We start from the raw sequence: 20,147 nt of genomic DNA, 5'->3' as shown, positions 1-20,147 counted from the left end.
TATATTGGCATTTATTAGAGTAAAAAAAAAATTCACATGAATTCAAAATTCAACCTTTGATAACTGGGCCTCTAGATGAAGCCATTTATGCCTGGAGGTGACAAAAAAAATCTGTAATTTCACAACCCTCATAGTAAGTTTCTATTTATTTTTAGGCAAACCTTATATTCCTATGAATTCATTACATTTGTTTTATACTAAGATTATGTTTGTTAACAGGAATACTTGTAATAGATTGACCTGTGGAATACGTAAAGATTACTCTTCAGGTTCTAAAACTTTGCTCTACCAGTATACACCTACTATTACAGTTCTCAAAATTTGACAGATTTTATTCTTGCTTTGTAGGATTTCAGTGTAACAACAACAAACGAGACTCAAGATGATCCATATTATTAGATCCATACAAATTATAGTTCAATCCTTTCACACCGTTATCTGCTGTTTTGCACGCATTTCAGATTGGTAGAAATACTATAATTTTTTATACTAAATGGTAACTTATATTATCATAGCTTGCAATCCATGATGACTCACCTCACAGCGTTTGCCACCTGTGGAACAAGACACAGATCAGCTACGGTCACCTGCATGGCAAAAGATTAAAGTTTATTAGTTGGGTTATTATCTAATCTAGGCCAAGTGGAAATAAAAGAACAGCATGAGAAGGGCTATGTGTACTTAATAAGGCTGTAATTAATGGACAAGGTTGGTTTATTGCATTGGTCAGCTAAGATATATGCAAGATTTTCACTGTGCATCCTACAAGGTCTTGTAAAGACACTGAATATGGCTGAATTCATCCAGAACTGCAGACCAAGCTAAATTGTTTGTTTTTTTTTACTCCAAAAAGATTGTTGAAGATTTGGATTGAATTTGATAAGAAAAACACAACTTAAAGAGATACTGACACCAGAAATTAAACTTTTATTTCTTCTATTATAATATTGGCTTTGAAAGCTACGTATAACTTTGCCATAGTATTTGCACAATGCTTTTACATTACCTGTCTGGTGCCCCATGTTCCTGTATGAGGGGGCTGCCATATTTGTGCAGCAGGAGTCTGTTAGCATTAGAAACTTTAACTGACAGCCTGAGATGGGACAGTCAGGTTGGCAAAGCAGTCAGGTTTAGAAACTTCAACTAACAAAAACTTACAAAAACAAACCTCTCAGCAAAAAACAATCTACATGTCCTATAGGTAACTTTTGGGGGCACATTTACTAAAGCTGGCCATAGACGAATCAACATACGATTGGACTTTCCCATCTCCCGACCCTCCACTAACCATTCAGATCAAAGTCTTACCATTTTGATCAAATAAAGTAGTAAAAGAACAGATCAGCCAATGTTCTACCTCTGACAGCAATCGTATGATAGTTACGTCTGACAAAGCTAGTGACAGTCTCCCACTGAAAATCGTACGATCGGCAATACATGCAGAGATATTATCGGCAGGCGACAGAAATTTTCTAACCTGTGCGATCGACCAAATGACCAATCTCCGACAGACGAAAAATGTCGGGGCTCTCCACACGGTCCGTAAATCGTACAAATCCACGATCGGATCGGTGCGTCTATGGCCAGCTTAAGGGTTGAATTGAATTCGAAGTAAATTTTCGAATTCAAAAATTTCGAACTAACTTTTGGGTACTTTGACCATCAAATAGGCCAAATTCGACTTTGACTCGAATTGGAAAAACTTTGAATATTCCTTTGATTCGAAAATCAAAGTACTGTCTCTTTAAAAAACTTTGACTTCGACACTTCGCCACCTTAAACCTGCCGAATTGCTATGTTAGCCTATGGGGAACTTCTAGAACCTATATCTAACATTCGATTTTAGAAGTCTGTTTCACTGCTAAATTTAATCCAAAAAAAACCTTTGACTATTAATTCGGTGGTCAAATTTCGAAGTTTAATGTACATTCATATTTTAAAAAGTGTTTTTTTAGTGTCAGTATCACTTTAAGTTAAGGTCATGAAAACTTAACTGACCTTTATGCAAAATGCTAAATCACAAATATAAGTTTATCTCGTTAAATTTAAAGTCCAAGTACTAACCACATTTTGATGAAAAAAACAGAAATCAGAAATGTCCCTGCTGTTCCTTATATCCAGGGCCATATTTTCATTTATATATACAAAAAATTATAGAAATCCTCTGGCCCGCTGATGGATACTTCTAGCTAAATCAGGTGGAAGAGCATGATCAGTGCATGTACGGACTTGTACTGGAATACTGCACTATTATTAATTTATTTATGGGTTATTTATATAGCTCCAAACTGAAATGGGAAGGGTAAGGTCAGCATTGCCCTAGCCTAAATACATCCCTGCTCATATTTCCTGCAGTAATTTGGGACCCCTTTTTTAAAATGTACCTCATCTCCCACACAATAACTTCCAGATGTGATCTGCAGCATCTTTTCCAAAGCTGAAAAGGGAAAGATTTTGGTCACTGACACCATTACAAATTTTGACAGCCATTTGAATTCTATAGACAAGCTATAAACAATATTATTTAAATATAGTAAATACAGATAGACCCACTTATCCAGCATCATATTACCCTGCTCTAGACTCACCACTGCCTCCCAAGAGAAAAACATCTTGTTGCTCTTTAGAATAACACTCTTGCTTATTGTCAAAATATAACCAAACTAGTATTTTAAGGGGCAGATTTATCAAAGGTTGAAGTGAAAATTCGAATCTAAAAAATTTGGAGTCAATTGGTGGACTTTGAAAAATTTAAGTTTTTTTTTTAGAAAGACTTTGATTGGAATTCGGTCCAATGCGATATTACTTAGATTCGTATGAAGAATTCGAACAAATTTTGACTATTCATCCGCAAAAAAAACAGATTTTTTTTTTTTTAATACATTTCAGTTGGTCTTTTTTAATTTGAATTTCGAAATTTTTTAAAATCAACCATTGATAAATCTGCCCCTAACAGTCTGTATTATTATTTCATCTTAGTCATTAGGTGGTAATTCATCAGAGTACTCTTTTTGTTTTAAAACATCCTATTCACACCCAGATTTTGGTTACAGGGTTATTTCAACTAAAACTGTACACTGTGTTTCTACTACAATTATGTTGTCTGTATATTATATATACTGTAGTTTTATTTTCAGTTTTTATGCTGTTTTCCTATTGGTTCTATTTTCTTTAAATATTATTATCCTGTTATGTACTTCCAGCCTATGATTTAGAGACCTAAACATGAACGCTATAGTCAGACATGTCATAATAATGCAATCTCTAGCATTTCCATGCTGAAATGTGCTCTGTGTGTCTGCACCACGGCCAACTCCGCGCCTGCAGGTGCAGAAACATTACTAAGCAGAGGTAAGTGATCAGGCTGTTTCTCAGCCTGAGTTTATCCACTTAGCTTAAGGGAAAGTTCACACGTGGTGCTTTTAAGTTGCATTTTTAAAAACGTACAGCCGACCATAAATATGCAGAAAATTAAGCCCTATTGAAAGAAAACGCACTATAGCAATTCCCGCAGGCTGATTGTGAGTCAACATCCACCACAAGAAGCCAGTATTCGCATCTTTTAGCAGAAACGCCAATACCCCAAGGAAACACCATATTATTGAACTCTGTGGGATCGGCAAATACTCTCGCGAGATGGATTTCGCATATACGTATTGATCGTGTTGTATGCTGGGGACGTAATTACGTTGCGTATTGACAAGCACTACGGCTACATTCTGCATCTAAATTGTTTTCCACATGGCTTTTTTTTTTTCAAAACTTTACTGTGGGGTATGAGAAAAAACAGAAATGCATAAAATGCATATAGAGATGGTGTCTTAAATAAAAAGTTTTTTTAACTACATTTATGTGACCTTTGTGGATTCCTTGATTGCCCCTACCTTGAAAGCCACGTGTGATGAAATGCTTGGCCCATTCTTGCTTTGTCTCTCCAATTTTCTGCAGTACACAGAGATTCTGTAAAGGCAAACAACACCACATAACCATGTGTTGGTGATTTTAAAGTTATTTATAAAATTGCTACTTTGGGTAGTGAATTTAACTCTAAGCAACTTTCCAGTAATTGATTTAATTTCTTGTAACTGCTATTTTGTTCAGTGAAAAAAAGTTATTCTAAGCAACTTTCCATTATACACAAATTGTTATTGATTTCAATTGCTTTAAAGTTATTTGTAAATTTAATTGCCATTGGCATCAATACTGCAAGCCAGATGAAACAATATTGCAAGCCAGAAGATTAAAAGAACTGGATGAGACCTGACTCCTTTTACATTTTTCAAAGTGAAGCCCAGAGAACAGAAAAAGATAAACAAACTGATTTTAGTAGCAATTAAATTTACAAACTTTACAACCTTTGGTTTATTCTAGAAAGTTTCTTAAAGTGATACTGACACTTAAAAACTCTTCAAAATATTAATGTACATTAAAGGGCATATTTATCAAAGGTCGAGTGATATGAGTTTTTTTTTACCTTGAATGAACTCAAATGACCATGAAAATTGAATGGTATCTTATTTAAGAAAAAACCTCAAACGTCTATAATTCGATCGAATAGAAGCGACCCATGAACTCCAATCAGATTAGAATCAAGATGGAACTCAAATCGAGTTTTTCCTCTGGAAAAAAAACTCAAATATCAGCTATTAACATCTTCAAATGCGTCAACTGACCTCTGCCATTGACTTCTAGATGAGCTTGGCAGGTTTTAGGTTGTGTACTATCGAATTCGAGTTGTTCCCAGGGTCGAGGTATGATAAATCTTGAATTTTAATTTGGATTTTTCCCAACTCTAATTTGTGAGTTTTGACCAAAAATCAAACTCGAAAATTCAAATTTACTATTCAACCGTAGATGCAGATTTATCAAAAGTCGAGTTGTGCATTCCCGACAAATTCGAGTTTTTTGAGGGTAATTTTCAGTCAAATACTAGAATTTTCGGTTAAAAACAACAAAAAAAAATGTTCAGGTTTTTTTTGTAAAAGGAAACTTGAATTTTTTCAAGATTTATTACACCCCGAAGCTGGGAATAGCTCCAATCCAAAAATACTCCAGCTATAACCTGTCAAGGTCATGTAGAAGTCAATGGTAGAGGTCCCTTGAACCATTTGAAGATGTTATAGCCTTCATGATGTTCGTGTGATGTTCAGTGAGTTTTGCTCGAAAACTCCATCAATTCAAGCGTTTCAAGTTTTTTCCAGAGGATTAATTCGAGTTTTCTGGTTGTTCACCCAGAATTCACGGATTGGAGTTTTTTCTTAAATCAGAAAATATTCGAGGTTTAAAAAAACCTCACAAAGCTCTAAAATTCGATCTTTGATAATTAACCCCATAAAAATTACCTTTAGGTCATAGGTCATGTTGATCGTTTTTTACCAATATGTCTGCTTTTATGTGTAATTGTTCCTAAATCTGACTGTTTTGCCAACTTGACCGTCCCTTCTCAACCCGTCAGAGTTTCCAATGCGAATGGACTACTGCTGCACAATTATGGCAGTCCTCTCATAGAGGAACATGGGGGATCAGATAGGTAACAATGGTCCAGGGGCTAGTTCACATGCTTATGCCAGGATGTCACTGTGCACTGAAAGGCAGGGTGGATTGTGTTGTGCCAATATATTCTGCAGTTGTGTGGAATAGATGGATGTTTACATCTAATGTACACTATACATACAAAAAGTGATTGATTCAGGAGATAAAGATATCACTACTCAGTAGAGCTTACATTAAGTGGTAAATAATATGCTTGAGTTGTATGGTAATTATGTAAAGCAGTTTGACATTTGGTACCTGCAAAGGCTGAATCCCTGATGCAATTTGGTCACTGATCATGCGAACCTGTGCCCGTTTCTTCGGCTCACGTGGAAAAAGAGGTGGGTTAGGGCGAGTTTCCTCAAGATACTCAATGATTGCAAGCTGGACATAGAAGGAGAATTTACAGAAAAACATGGATAAGTGTAAAAGAACTAAAAAAAATGCAGTTTTCTACTCACTATAGTATATTCAACCTTAGATATTTCATGGTCATTTTTACTAAACTGTATGTATTTAACCTTGCATAATATAGTGACAGAAGCTTCTGGCTATTAAAGGAGAAGGAAAGGCAATTTACATTGGGGTGCCAAAAGTTATCACACATTCAAATAGACAGTGAATAGTTCCTATTTCTGGATAGATGGGGTCAGGCAACTGTACTTACAGACATTTAAATAGATTAACAACATCCACAATATTTGTACATCAAGACAATTTATTAATTCTGTACTATAATTCAGGGAAAAAGCCAAATTCTGATCATTTTGATTTAAGCCCTTAACAAAGGTCTCCTCACCATCATTCCAAACAGTGATACCATATGGAGAATTCCATTTATCTTAGGAGCGCTCTGGTAACTAGACATATTACATTTGGTTTGTTATTAGATCCCATCCATCACTTATCTATTTATCCTTTGACTTACTGATTGGCTCAAAGTCACTCCATCAATGTGCAAAGCTGGCACCTGCTGCATGGGATTCACCTGCTTGTATTCATCAGATAGCTGCAACAAAGACCCAAGGACAGAGTGTTCAGCATACCTCCAAGACTAATACCCAAACTGAATTCATTTTAGGATACCTTTGCCTTTAGATTCTTGCATTGCTGTGGTTCCATGTTGCAGGTTGTCAGATAATGTCTGTGTTACTTTTTGGAATAAATTCATTTTGCAAAAACAAATTCTTTAGCCTCCCACAGAAAATGTTTTTGTCAAGCCTAGAGTGCAAAAATCTTTCAAAACATTCCTTGAATTCTGTGGAAATTTTTATACATAGGATAAAATAACAAAAAATGGTTCCAATAGAAATACAGGTATAGGGTCCTTTATCCAGAATGCTCGGGACATGGGTTTTTTCAGATAAGGGATATTTCCATAATTTGGATCTTTATACCTTAAGTATACTAGAAAATCATATAAACGTTAAAGAAACCCACCCCTCTAAAGCTTGAAGCTATGGGTAGATCAGAGGGGGCCAAATGTGTGAAATGCGGCAGGGGAGAAGCTGGATTCCTCCACTTGATATGGAATTGCCCTAGAGTGGCAGCATACTGGTCAGAAGTAATCCAATACACTAATATATTTCTATTAATTTTTCGCCGTTTCGCGAATTTCGCAAATTTTTCGGCGAAGCGAAACGGCGCAAATTCGCCCATCACTAATTTCTATCCTTCCCTGGAATTAAGTCCCCAGAGACTTGTTTATTGGGTGATAAATACTGACCTAATAAATGGTACACTGCCTCTAATCAAATTGACGTACAATGCTAGGGGAACACCCTGGAAATTTGAGAAAATATGGGAACCTTGGTTAGATGTCAACCCTCATGCATCCCTACCAGATGACTGGGCTCTAGACTGGCCTGAAGTATATGCTGATAACTGGTAAATAAGTTACATGCTCCTTTACATTTTAAAACTGTCACTAAAATTACGAAATAATTGTAAACAGTAGTCATGCAAGTGTCAAGCCTGTTGGTTTACTGTATTTGTGTTTTTGTTGTTTGTTCTAAAAATGCAAAATAAAAACCTTTAAAAAAAAAACATTAAAGAAACCCAATAGGCTGGTTTTGCTTCCAATAAGGATTAATTATTTCTTAGTTTGGATCAAGTACAAGCTACTGTTTTATTATTACAGAGAAAAAGGAAATCATTTTTTAAAAATTGGATTATTTGGATAAAATGGGGATTATGGGAGACAGCTATTCCATAATTCTGAGCTTTCTGGATAACGGATCCCATACCTGTACTCTGACAATGTCCTGGCAAACGAAACAATAACACAGAAGTAGTCGAGAAATAGGTGAACATTTGATCCAATTTGATGATTTTTCTACTTATAAATAAATAAGACCCTTCCTATTCCAGCTCTTGAAACATGTTTTATTTTAATATCTACTTGGCATTAGTGATAAGCACAGTTTTACATACATCTTCACAATCATGTCTGCTTTGAAATTCTTACCTGCAGTCCACCATCCTTGACTAGATTAATGGCTTGTTGATCATACTCAATGCCCTTGAATGCCAGAGCTGCAGAAACAAAAACAAACATAAAGTAGGACAACATTCATATCCCTGGATCCCCAATCAAGCCATCCCTAAATTCTGGTTTGGGACCTACAAAGAAATTGCCCACAGTTTTTCCATACTAACGAATTATACTATTCTTCACAGACATCACTATAGGGGATGCATGGGCTACTGTACTACATTGGCACAGCAAGCCCTAAGGGTCCCACAGACACAAAAGTGATTTTTCACAATACAATATAGTTCCCAAGCCTATAGATCTCTAGTTATGTAATGGACATCTAATTTTAAACAATTTTAAAATAAAAGCCTTAAACAAGCTTGACTCAAGTCAAGAAAAAAGCATATTTGTAGTAATACTTTTGAACACATTCTAAAAACATTTATTAAATATAAAAAACACAGTTACATACAGACCAGAAAGCAATCAGATGTGCTTACTATAAAATAATATACATAGGAGGGAAATATAATATTGTTTGATGCTCCAAAGCACTTCAGACAATTTAGATGTCTTTAGTATTTAGAAAACACTGGCTGTTATACCTACGTTAAATCTGCATGTGACAAATTAAATGTGTTAATTTACCTATCCGCACTCTCCATGTGCAAGAACTGCGAAAATATCCATACAGGAGAGGCTAAAGAGAGGAGGAAAATAAAGATAAATCAAAACCAATTAATTTTGCATAACAATGATCAGCATTATCCCGTTCTCTCTTGCCATGTTATTTACCAAACACACAGTATGTCTTTATTTCTCTTCTGCCATTGGTAACAACCCTACATCTACTACACAGTGCATTGCTCACCTTCTTAGTTGGCTCCATGTTTCAAGTGAAGGGGGTTCCTGTGTGTGCTCTGGTTTTTTGAAATGCACTCAGCCAATTGCAAACTAGATGAGGACCCGCCCCAAGACTGGTGTAACTGTGACACAGCACAAAATTCCTAGATAGACTTTATCCTCATGTGGAATTTATTACTGCCAGAGAACATAAGGAAGAGAACAGGCAGTACATTTTATTACTGCCAGGGAGCACTAGCAAAAGAATAAGCAGTTCATAGACTGAATACTGAAATGTAGGAAGCATTAACCCTTATTTACATCTGACTTATTTCCTAAATATTCTCTACCAATATTTTTTCTTCACATCTGTTTTCTTTTTATATGATAAATTATATTATGTTCGTTGTGTACTGCTACTTAATCCCCTTTGTCTGCTTTGTAAACACATGCTCCCAACTGTTCCCTCCAGTCTGAAACTTTCAGCAGGATTCCGAGAAAAGCAGTTTAAAATCTAGAGGGCTAAAACTTGCTGTAAGGAACGTACCTGGTGGTCTAGTGGGGGGATGGCGGGGACGCCTGCCACCCCCTCGGCGGGGACGCCCGCCGCGACGAGCGGCTTCCATTGGGCCGCAGGCGCCAGCGCTCTTGTGTGATTTAAAGGCGCAGGCAATGGCGCGAAATTCAAACACTATTTAAAGCCCATTAGGGCTGTGGGACCTTGCCCGTGATAGGATTGTGTTTCCTGGTGCTTCTGAGCCATGTGCTATTCGTTGCTATATCCTGAACCTGTTTAATTCCTGTTTTGACCCCTGCCTGGCTATTTTGACTATTCTGACTTCTGGATTCTGACCCTTGCCTGATTACCGACTACCTCTTCTGATTAACCCTCTGATTGACTTCTTGGTTTGACCCTTGCCTGCCTGACGTTTATTCTCTGCCTGCCTCGACCCGGCCTGATCTGACTACTCTTTTGCCTAATGCCCTGTACTACGATCTTCTGTCCAAAGACTTTGCTTTACAGTCGTGCCCCTCTGCCTATCCAGAACCCTCATCTTGCACCTCTCATTTAAGTTCAGGTGACATCCAAGTAAGCCGAGGGCTCCTCCCGAGGGCCAAAGGTGGTCACACTACTGGTGAAGCATGAGCCGAGACCAGGGTGCCTGGTGTTTGTTCTGGTGTTGGGTGCCGACCGTGACACTTGCAGTGCAAATATCCAGTGTTTACAAGACTTACTATCTGCAGAGCTGTTTTTTGCAATGGAGCAAAGTGAGAACCTTGTCTCAGACAGCACTTCATCAGGGGAAGCAAATTCAGCTCTTTCAGAAAGTGCAATTGCGCTGTTTGCACTGGAAATGAGCTCCCCTATTAACCTGTTCCACATGCAAGTGTGCTTAGTGGGGGGGGGGGAGCAGAGACGGAATAGGGGCTAGTGGCTCAGGCAGAAGCAGTCACAGAAATGCCCCAGAACGCCTCTCCTAATTACTACTGTTTATTGAAGAGAAAATGCATTTTAAATTAAGATAAACCCTACATTTACAAGACAGCTCATTTAATCTAAACACGGGTTTATTGTGCTTTGCTAAATATATGAAGGTGGGCAAGGTGCAAGTAATATTCAAATGCAGGTCAAAACACACACACAAAGAAAAAAAGAATTCATGTTTTAAAGTAAACTTGCCAAGGACCCTTTATGCCGTTTTAAGGTGAACAAACACTTTAAAAATCTGATACATTTGTTGTTTTTTCTGAGAAATGTAACAACTAATGTATCACATTTGAATCATTAGGCTTCAGTGGCCTGGCTTACTGGGAAACATTAGTGGGGTAAATGAACCTAATTTATTTTATTGTAAACTGTAGAAAAATGTTAACATATAAAATAGAAAGCAATCTAAAAAAATCATTAAAGGAGAAGGAAACCCCCAGGGCGCTAAACCCCTCCCCCCCTCCCCTGTGCTGCCCCCCTCCCTCCTCCCCCCTGGCCTACCTGTCCCCCTGGGCAAATGCCCCTAACTTTTTACTCACCCCTCTGCGCAGGTCCTGTCCACGGAGTACGCAGTCGCCATCTTCTCCCACGCGCGTCTTCTTCCTGCTCTGAACGGCGTTTTCTGGCGCATGCGCAGTAGGAACAGGTACCGGTACGGCTCTACTGCGCATGCGCCGAATGTCACGAAGTGAAATCGGAAAACTTCGTGACATTCGGCGCATGCGCAGTAGAGCCGTACCGGTACCTGTTCCTACTGCGCATGCGCCAGAAAACGCAGATCAGAGCAGGAAGAAGACGCGCGTGGGAGAAGATGGCGACTGCGTACTCCGTGGACAGGACCTGCGCAGAGGGGTGAGTAAAAAGTTAGGGGCATTTGCCCAGGGGGACAGGTAGGCCAGGGGGGAGGAGGGAGGGGGGGCAGCACAGGGGAGGGGGGGAGGGGTTTAGCGCCCTGGGGGTTTCCTTCTCCTTTAATTGGAATTGGTATAAATTCTTTCATTCTTAACTTCTTCATTCCCCCTTAAATAGTCCAAAGAACACCCCTTAAAGGGATACTGTCATGGGAAAAAACATTTTTTTCAAAATGAATCGGTTAATAGTGCTGCTCCAGCAGAATTTTGCGCTGAAATCCATTTCTCAAAAGAGCAAACATATTTTTTTATATTCAATTTTGAAATCTGACATGGGGCTAGACATATTGTCAATTTCCCAGCTGCCCCAAGTCATGTGACTTGTGCTCTGATAAACTTAAATCACTCTTTACTGCTGTACTGCAAGTTGGAGTGATATCACCCCCCCTCCCTTTTCCCCCCAGCAGCCAAACAAAAGAACAATGGGAAGGTAACCAGATAACAGCTCCCTAACACAAGATAACAGCTGCCTGGTAGATCTAAGAACAGCACTCAATAGTAAAAACCCATGTCCCACTGAGACACATTCAGTTACATTGAGAAGGAAAAACAGCAGCCTGCCAGAAAGCATTTCTCTCCTAAAGTGCAGGCACAAGTCACATGACCAGGGGCAGCTGGGAAATTGACAAAATGTCTAGCCCCATGTCAGATTTCAAAATTGAATATAAAAAAATCTGTTTTCTCTTTTGAGAAATGGATTTCAGTGCAGAATTCTGCTGGAGTAGCACTATTAACTGATGTGTTTTGAGAAAAACATGTTTTCCGATGACAGGATCCCTTTAACATGGGAGACACCTGGGGGGTGTGGATTTACTAAGACTCAAAATTTTCCCATTTTTTTTATTAAAACAAACTCCCACCCATGAATCTGCCTAATTAATTAAAAAATCTGAAAAAAGTCGTTGCAGGAAAAGTCTTGACAAAATTGGACGACAATTTAATTCATACGTTTTTTTCGAATTTGATGCTCAAATCGTATGACTTTTTTTGAGTGGTGGCTTAACTTTTTTGGATTATCATATGAAAACCAGAGCAGATCATGATGTCAGGAAAGATCTTCAAATTGTAAGAAAGACATCTGCCATTTACTGATTCGGATTTTTAGCAGATTTGGGGTATAATATATCTCTAAAAATTAGAGTTTTACCCCTTTAAACACTTGACAAGAAAATGTGTAGTTTAATAAATAGGCCCTTAATGTTGGCATAGTCTGGTGTTTCTACTTGCTGCTCAATAGATGCAACTGGCAGCATTTACAACTAGCCCATTTGAAGTAACTTTACAAAGGGTCTTCATTATTTATTTATTTTATAGTTTTTTTTAATTATTTGCCTTCTTTTTCTGACTGGAGAGCCGTTAAATACAAACACAAATAACTCAAAAACCACAAATAATAAAAAATGAAAACATATTGCGAATTGTCTAAGAATATCACTCTCTACACCATACTTAAAGTTAACCCAAAGGCAAACAACCCCTTTAATGTTTTCTCACAGCACTCATGTCACTGCTGCTGCTTCCATCCATTGTTCTTGTGGCTTTAAACTCTTTCAGTTCCAACAGAGATTTACACAATTTATTTTCAGTGCCAAACTACAGTTAGGTTACATCTCATGTCATAGTCTTCTTCATAAAATAGAGATATTTAATTATATACATGATAATGCAACGTATTTGAAGATTCATGACTTGTACAGGTCAACAGTGCATACACTACATAATTTTTAAAGCACCATACCAGAAATTGGCACTTTAGACTGCAAAGTACAAAAATGCAACTAACAGTAAGTTTGCCCCAGAAAACCATATATTATTGCAATATTAACATTTTGATTAATTCAAAATAGGTAAATATATCAATGTATCTTATTTTCTATGCTTCCTTAGGTATAAAGATAATACATTCTAAAAGGGGACTATCATGAAAAAGGAGCGGCCATGTTGTGTAGAGTGCATGTGCGTACTGAGCTTCAGACATAGGCGCCTGTAAATCTGACGTCATGTGCATAATGAGTGAGTTGCAGCACTCGTTCATTAAACTGAACTAAAAGAGCTAAATTTCTGGTAAAAAATGGAAATTCTTAGGCTAATGACACACACTGTGTTTCCTTTGCCAGTGTAAATTTTACAGCAAAAATTAATACTTTTGAACACTAATACGTGGAAGCCGTGCATGTCAGTGCATACTGAACATAAGGCAAAAGGCAGTGGATTGGCCTTTCAGCTCTCCACCTGCATTTTTAAGAAATCATCGACTGTGCTTTCTACCAGTTGGTGTTATTCTGCTGCTACTGGTTAATTGATGCAATGGTCCCTTGGAGAGTATTAACAGAAATACTAAAGAGATAATAGTACTTTTGTCTTGCAAGCAAATGCTGAACTATTAAATGACAACTGTACAAAAGTTTCTACAGAACACATAAAGGCTATGTCCCTAATGTGTTTTCTTGTGAATTACTGACAAAAAGTCAGATGGTAATCTGCAGAATACAGAAGACTGGTTTGGAAAAAACTATGCAAGCATGTAAAACTATACCTCATGAATACTTTATTTACATTTTTTCAATGGCAAACAAACAATTATTCCCTGATCTATCATTGGAACTAGCTTTCAACTAGTGTAAAAAAATTCCTAATGACCTATAACTAAACATTCTGTAACTATATCAGCAGAATCAGTCCTTAATACTATCATAGGGTAGTAAATATATACTGATTGCTATATAGATTGGTGCAGATAAACGGTTCCTTTCTGGACCTTCTTAAGCTGGCCACAGACGCAAAGATTGATTCGTATGATCGGACTTCCCCATCTCCCGACCTGCCACTAACCATTCCGATTCCAAATAAAGTACAAAAGAACAGATCAGCCGATGTTCTGCCCCTGACAGCAATCGTACGAAAGTTATGTCCGACCAAAGCTAGTGACAGTCTCCCTCTGAAAATCATACGATCGGCAATACATGCAGATATTACCCGCAGCCAACAGAAATCTTTTAACCTGTCTGATCGACCAAACGACCGATCTCTGCCGGACAAAAAATGACGGGACTCTCCATACAAGGTCCAAAAATTGTACGAATCCTCGATTCGTACGATCAGATCTTTGCGTCTATGGCCAGCTTTACTCTGAACAATGCAGCACAGTCTATATAGAGCAGTAGCCATTGGAGACAACTGTATACCTACCAAAGACTCTCCCTCAAAAGGAGGTTTAAATATGCATGGCTCTTCGCATAATTCAGATGAATTAGATGGATTAGGGTACATCCTGCTTTTTAATTTTCAGATATTGTGGGTATGGAACTGGCCATCTTTTTATAGATTTTTATGCACCATGAAAATATATACAGCATAGAAACAAGTGCAGTTGCAAGTACCCTATAGAGTACAGAATATCCCTTTAGATCCAGGGCCAAATCTGCTGAACTGCACAAGCACTGATTGTGAAGATATAGGTATCCCTCAACTCTGCTGCTTGATGTAGGCAAGTATCCAGCAGTTGCGATTATTTACCGTATAGACATCTATTGGCTGCCTAGAATTGCCACTTTTCCCCACCGGTAACTTCAGGCAGGTTGGTAACATCACTGGAGCAGGGTGGTGACATCGATGGGGCAGGTGGTGATGTCACAGGGTGGAGATATGATACAGCCAGGGCTGCCATTAGAAATCATGGGGCCCCGTACAACAAAATTGTCGGGCCCCCCTGGGCCCTGCACACCCCAGATCCCGCCCACTCCACAACACAGTTAATAGTGATGTGCGGGCCGACCCGAGGCCCGCGGGTCGGGCGGTTTGGGCCGACCCCTCGACAAAATGCGCGGGCAGGTCAAGCTCTTCTCCTGCTCTCCCCGGCCGCGACCTAGTATTGCCGGCTTCTGGAGCCAGAATATATAGACTTCCCGCCTGCCCCGCCCCTTTTGTGACGTCACTGCGGGGCGGGTCTATAAATAAAGGGGAGCAGCGGGCCCGGGTCGGGTGTGGGTAGGAAGCGGGCGGGTTAGGGTGCAGGTTGAGAAATTCTCGACACGCACATCACTAACAGTTAAAGACCACACAGACAGCGCTAAAAAAGGTAACCCCCCCACACACAAAAGTTATAGAAAGCTATTGTTTTTTTTAAAAAAAAATTGGTGCCAGTGCCCCCTTTACAAGTAAAATAAATTGGGGCCCAGAGAATATTTTTTTTTAAAAAAATGGTGCCAGGGCCCCCCTTACAGGTTAAAAAAAATGGGGGCCCCAGAGAATATTTTTTTAAAAAACATTGGCGGCCAAGGCCTATAGAGTATTAAAATAATACATCTGTGGCCAGGGGATAAAAAAATTTAAAAAAAAAACACACATTGGTGTTCAGTAGACTTGAACTTGTGGCTTCAGTAATTCAATTTCACCTCCTTTCGTGACTTTGGGTCATTTCGCTGCTTCAGGACTTAAATTTCTGCTGTTTTCGTGACTTCTGGACTTTTTGCAGCTTCAGGACTTTGGCTCTTTGGGACTTCGGCTGTTCGGGACTTCGGAAGGGTGGCAATGCTTCAGCGCTGTCAAGGGGGGCCTGGCTGCACAGCCATGCCCCCCTTCAGGCCCAGGCCAGGTACCTAGGGTTGCCACCGGCCAGTGTGGTGCCTCTATTCAAAAAAGGATCCCGTTCTCAGCCTCAAAACTATAGGCCAGTTAGTCTGACGTCAGTGGTAGGAAAGCTTTTCGAAGGGTTAATAAAGGATAAGATACTGGACTTCATAGCAAATCATAATACTATGAGTTTGTGCCAGCATGGTTTTATGCGTAATAGATCTTGCCAGACTACTTACATTCTCATAAAAAGAAATAAAGTTAGAGACCTCGATTCTGGGATGGCAGTGGATGTGATTTACTTAGACTTTGCTAAAGCATTTGATATAGTGCCACACAAAAGGTTACTGGTTAAATTAAGGAATGTTGGCCTGGAACATAGTATTTGTACCTGGATAGAGAACTTGCTAAAAGATAGACTACAAAGAGTGGTGGTAAATGGAACATTTTATAATTGGACAAGTGTTGTTAGTGGAGTACCGCAGGGCTCTGTACTAGGTCCAGGTCCGGACTGAGAATTAAAATAGGCCCTGGCATTTCAGGTACACAGAGGCCCAAACAGCCCCCACCAGCCCACTAAATACTGACTTTCTATGGCACCTAATAGCAGCCCCTCTGGCATTTGCCAGAACTCACAGATTGCCAGTCCGGGCCTGACTAGGTCCCTTGCTTTTCAACTTGTTTATTAATGACCTGGAGGTGGGCATTGAAAGTACTGTTTCTATTTTTGCAGATGATACTAAATTGTGCAGAACTATAGGTTCCATGCAGGATGCTGCCACTTTGCAAAGTGATTTGTCTAAACTGGAAAACTGGGCAGCAAACTGGAAAATGAGGTTCAATGTTGATAAATGCAAGGTTATGCACTTTGGCAAAAATAATATAAATGCAAGTTATACACTAAATGGCAGTGTGCTGGGAGTTTCCTTAAATGAGAAGGATCTAGGGGTCTTTGTAGATAACACGTTGTCTAATTCTGGGCAGTGTCATTCTGTGGCTACTAAAGCAAATAAAGTTCTGTCTTGCATAAAAAAGGGCATTAACTCAAGGGATGAAAACATAATTATGTCTCTTTATAGGTCCCTGGTGAGGCCTCATCTGGAGTATGCAGTTCAGTTTTGGACTCCAGTCCTTAAAGGACCAGTAACATCAAAAATTTTTACACAAAAATTCGTTAGAATACAACGAAATAAAACACCAAGACAAATTAAAATTTCAAATAGAAAAGCCTTTATTAAGAAATAACTTACAGAAACTCCACTTCCTGTCCTCTACAGAAAAGGCAACACGGCGACCATCCATCCTGCTGGGCTCGATTTCTCCTTCCTGGATATTCACTGACAGCGTGTAGATCTCCTCTTCTTCGTCCCTCTCCCAGGATCAGCAGTAGGCGATGTTCGGCGGTCTCCCCCTCCGTGTCCCCACTGTAAGATAGCAGGAAACATCCCATGGTTGCCCCATCCCCAGGCCCCTTTGTTAGGGCCCCACTGCAGGCAGCCTAGTAGGTAGCGGAGGGAGGGAGGGACGGCTCTGCTGGGGGCGGGGTGAATAGGTCCCTGTGATTGACAACTGGCCAGCATCGGTCAAATTATAGGGGCATTCTAACTTTCCAAACAAAGTTATGGAGCAGAAGGGGAGACGGAAAAGGCTGCAGAGATCTATGAATATGTTTCAGAGTGCGCAGTCACTTGCGCTATAACGCAAATGCATTACGTGCGGGGAGCGTGACTGTCTGGGGGTTGGCACACGGGACCCACGGCAGGACGTTACACAAGCGAAGATATGAGAGGGATTGTGCAGCCAAGTGTTTCTGCGCATCTGATCTCCCCTTGCCAAACAAGAACTGAAGCGATTGATGATTGAAAGGCAGCAGTGCTGGTGACGGTACTAGAATAAGAGGTTGCTGAAAGCTTCTTCCCCACACTGAGGGAGGGGGAGACCGCCGAACATCGCCTACTGCTGATCCTGGGAGAGGGATGAAGAAGAGGAGATCTACACGCTGTCAGTGAATATCCAGGAAGGAGAAATCGAGCCCAGCAGGATGGATGGTCGCCGTGTCGCCTTTTCTGTAGAGGACAGGAAGTGGAGTTACTGTAAGTTATTTCTTAATAAAGGCTTTTCCAATTGAAAATTTTAATTTGTCTTGGTGTTTTATTTCGTTGTATTCTAACGAATTTTTGTGTAAAAATTTTTGATGTTACTGGTCCTTTAAAGGGGACCCGTCACCCAAAAAAAATATTCAAAATCCTATTTTATAACATTAGTCAAGCAAAATGAACTTTAATTAAACTGTATAAATTATTTGAATCTTGTTTCCTTCAGTCTGGGAATTCATAATTATAACAAGCAGGCAGGAGCCATTTTATGGACACTGTTATTAAGACAAGCCTTGTATCATCTCAGAATCTTGTTTGTGCACCAGAATGGTGGACCCGATGTCCATCCCCATGTCCAGGTTACACAATTAAATGGTAAAGAGAACAGGGGAATGTGTGGAGAGCAGTGACATGTAGGAAGTGCTGAATGGAAAGTGAAAGTAATTGTCTGCCCCGCCTCTATGCCACTGGCATAGAGGAGGGGCAGACAATATTTGATTGACAGCTGAGATGTTTAAATGAGCTTACAACAGCTATGAATGCTTTAATAAAAAATAGAAATTGGATTTCATGTTTAATTTGAAAAGGACTTTTCTTATACAGATTTTTGTGTCTGGGTGACAGGTCCACTTTAAGAGGGATATAAATGAGCTGGAGAGAGTGCAGAGACTTGCAACAAAACTGGTTAGAGGGACGGAAGACTTAAATTATGAGGGTAGGCTGTCAAGGTTGGGGTTGTTTTCTCTGGAAAAAAGGCGCTTGCGAGGGGACATGATTACACTTTACAAGTACATTAGAGGACATTATAGACAAATGGCAGGGGCCCTTTTTACCCATAAAGTGGATCACCGTACCAGAGCCCACCCCTTTAGACTAGAAGAAAAGAACTTTCATTTGAAGCAACGTAGGGGGTTCTTCACAGTCAGGACAGTGAGGTTGTGGAATGCACTGCCGGGTGATGTTGTGATGGCTGATTCAGTTAATGCTTTTAAGAATGGCTTGGATGATTTTTTGGACAGACATAATATCAAAGGCTATTGTGATACTAAGCTCTATAGTTAGTATAGGTATGGGTATATAGAATTTAATTAAAAGTAGAGAGGGGTGTATGTATGGGTGCTGGGTTTTCATTTGGAGGGGTTGAACTTGATGGACTTTGTCTTTTTTCAACCCAATTTAACTATGCAACTATGTAACTATGTATTTTACCGGTTTAGCCAGTAAAACACCTGCCAGGGCTGGGATTACAAATTTACAGGCAATGTAGGTGCCGGTAATTTGTAATACGCTTAACAAAAGCCCTTGCCCTCCTGTGGAAACTTTACTTTTCTTCCTCATCTTGCCCTCTTGCGATGTGACCCCGCCCCTTTTGTGGCGTGGCTCCGACCCTTTTTGTGTCACGGCCCACTGGCCAGTAATTTTGTTTTTAAAAAAGGTGGCAACCCTACAGGTACCCCCTGTGTCCCCCTGATGGCGGCCCTGGACACAGCGATCACCTCATCAATCTCAGGGAGTCCTGTCCGTTTCGCTAATTTGGAAAACTGGCCTGCAGTTTTAACCAAGACAGCCCTGTCAAAAACAGGGCTGTCCAGGTTAAAACTGGACAGGTGGCAACCCCAGTGCCACCCCCAGGCCCTTGTATATGGCAAACTTGGCACTGTTTTTATCTTTAAAACTGACCAGAATTTTAAAAAAACAAAAAACAAGTAACTATGCATTAAAATGCATAATGACAACTATACAGAGAGAAACAAGCTCATAACTCGTTCTTTACTGTGGAGCATTAGCAAATGTGTCAGTGTGCACTACTGCAGCTGCAGCACACCTTCCAAACACACGACCCAGTGACGCATTTCATGGACACAACTTGAAGCAGGGATTTGTGATAAGCTTTGCAAATGGGCAGGTTCTGAGAGCTTCTGGTTTAAAACTGGGTGTGTGATCTCCTCAGTCCTCATATGTTAGAAAAAAGTTGACATTTTCTATGCAGTAGTTACTATGGGACCCCGAGCTAAGTTAAAGCTATCTGAAGAACGCAACTGTGGTTCTGTTCGACCATGTGCTAAAAGATCATTACAACGCAAACTAAAATTACCAGCACGTGCGCATATGTTTTGACCAATAGGAAGGCAGCTTTCTGCACACATGCAAAACGTACCTTCCCCAGCGCCGCCATGTTGTGGATAGGCGTATTCTTCTTCTCTTACCACGCCTTTCTTTATGCGCTT

The 20,147-nt window shown here is 39.8% G+C and overlaps 1 protein-coding gene across 2 annotated transcripts in view; it reads right to left on the bottom strand.

Moving 5' to 3' along the window:
- gstz1.L (glutathione S-transferase zeta 1 L homeolog) overlaps positions 1–20,099 on the bottom strand; it is a 21,453-nt gene extending 1,354 nt beyond the window's left edge. The window contains exons 1-8 of one of the 2 annotated variants that reach the window (NM_001095387.1): positions 20,078–20,099; positions 8,657–8,708; positions 8,000–8,067; positions 6,461–6,541; positions 5,791–5,916; positions 3,885–3,960; positions 2,385–2,437; positions 538–587 (exon numbers count right to left, since the gene is read on the bottom strand). In NM_001095387.1, coding sequence (NP_001088856.1) covers positions 538–587; positions 2,385–2,437; positions 3,885–3,960; positions 5,791–5,916; positions 6,461–6,541; positions 8,000–8,067; positions 8,657–8,708; positions 20,078–20,095 — 524 coding nt within the window. In that variant the 5' untranslated portion in view covers positions 20,096–20,099. Of the gene's footprint in view, positions 1–537; positions 588–2,384; positions 2,438–3,884; positions 3,961–5,790; positions 5,917–6,460; positions 6,542–7,999; positions 8,068–8,656; positions 8,709–8,879; positions 8,965–20,077 lie in introns of those variants that run through there. The other variant, XM_018229147.2, reaches the window with a different exon arrangement.
- Between the last annotated feature and the right edge of the window lie 48 nt (positions 20,100–20,147).

Source organism: Xenopus laevis, chromosome 8L, assembly GCF_017654675.1.
Source record: "Xenopus laevis strain J_2021 chromosome 8L, Xenopus_laevis_v10.1, whole genome shotgun sequence".
In the NCBI taxonomy this organism is placed as follows: Eukaryota; Metazoa; Chordata; class Amphibia; order Anura; family Pipidae; genus Xenopus; species Xenopus laevis.
The sequence above is the reverse complement of the archived record's forward strand: the minus strand, read 5'-3'. Positions and strand labels throughout refer to the sequence as shown.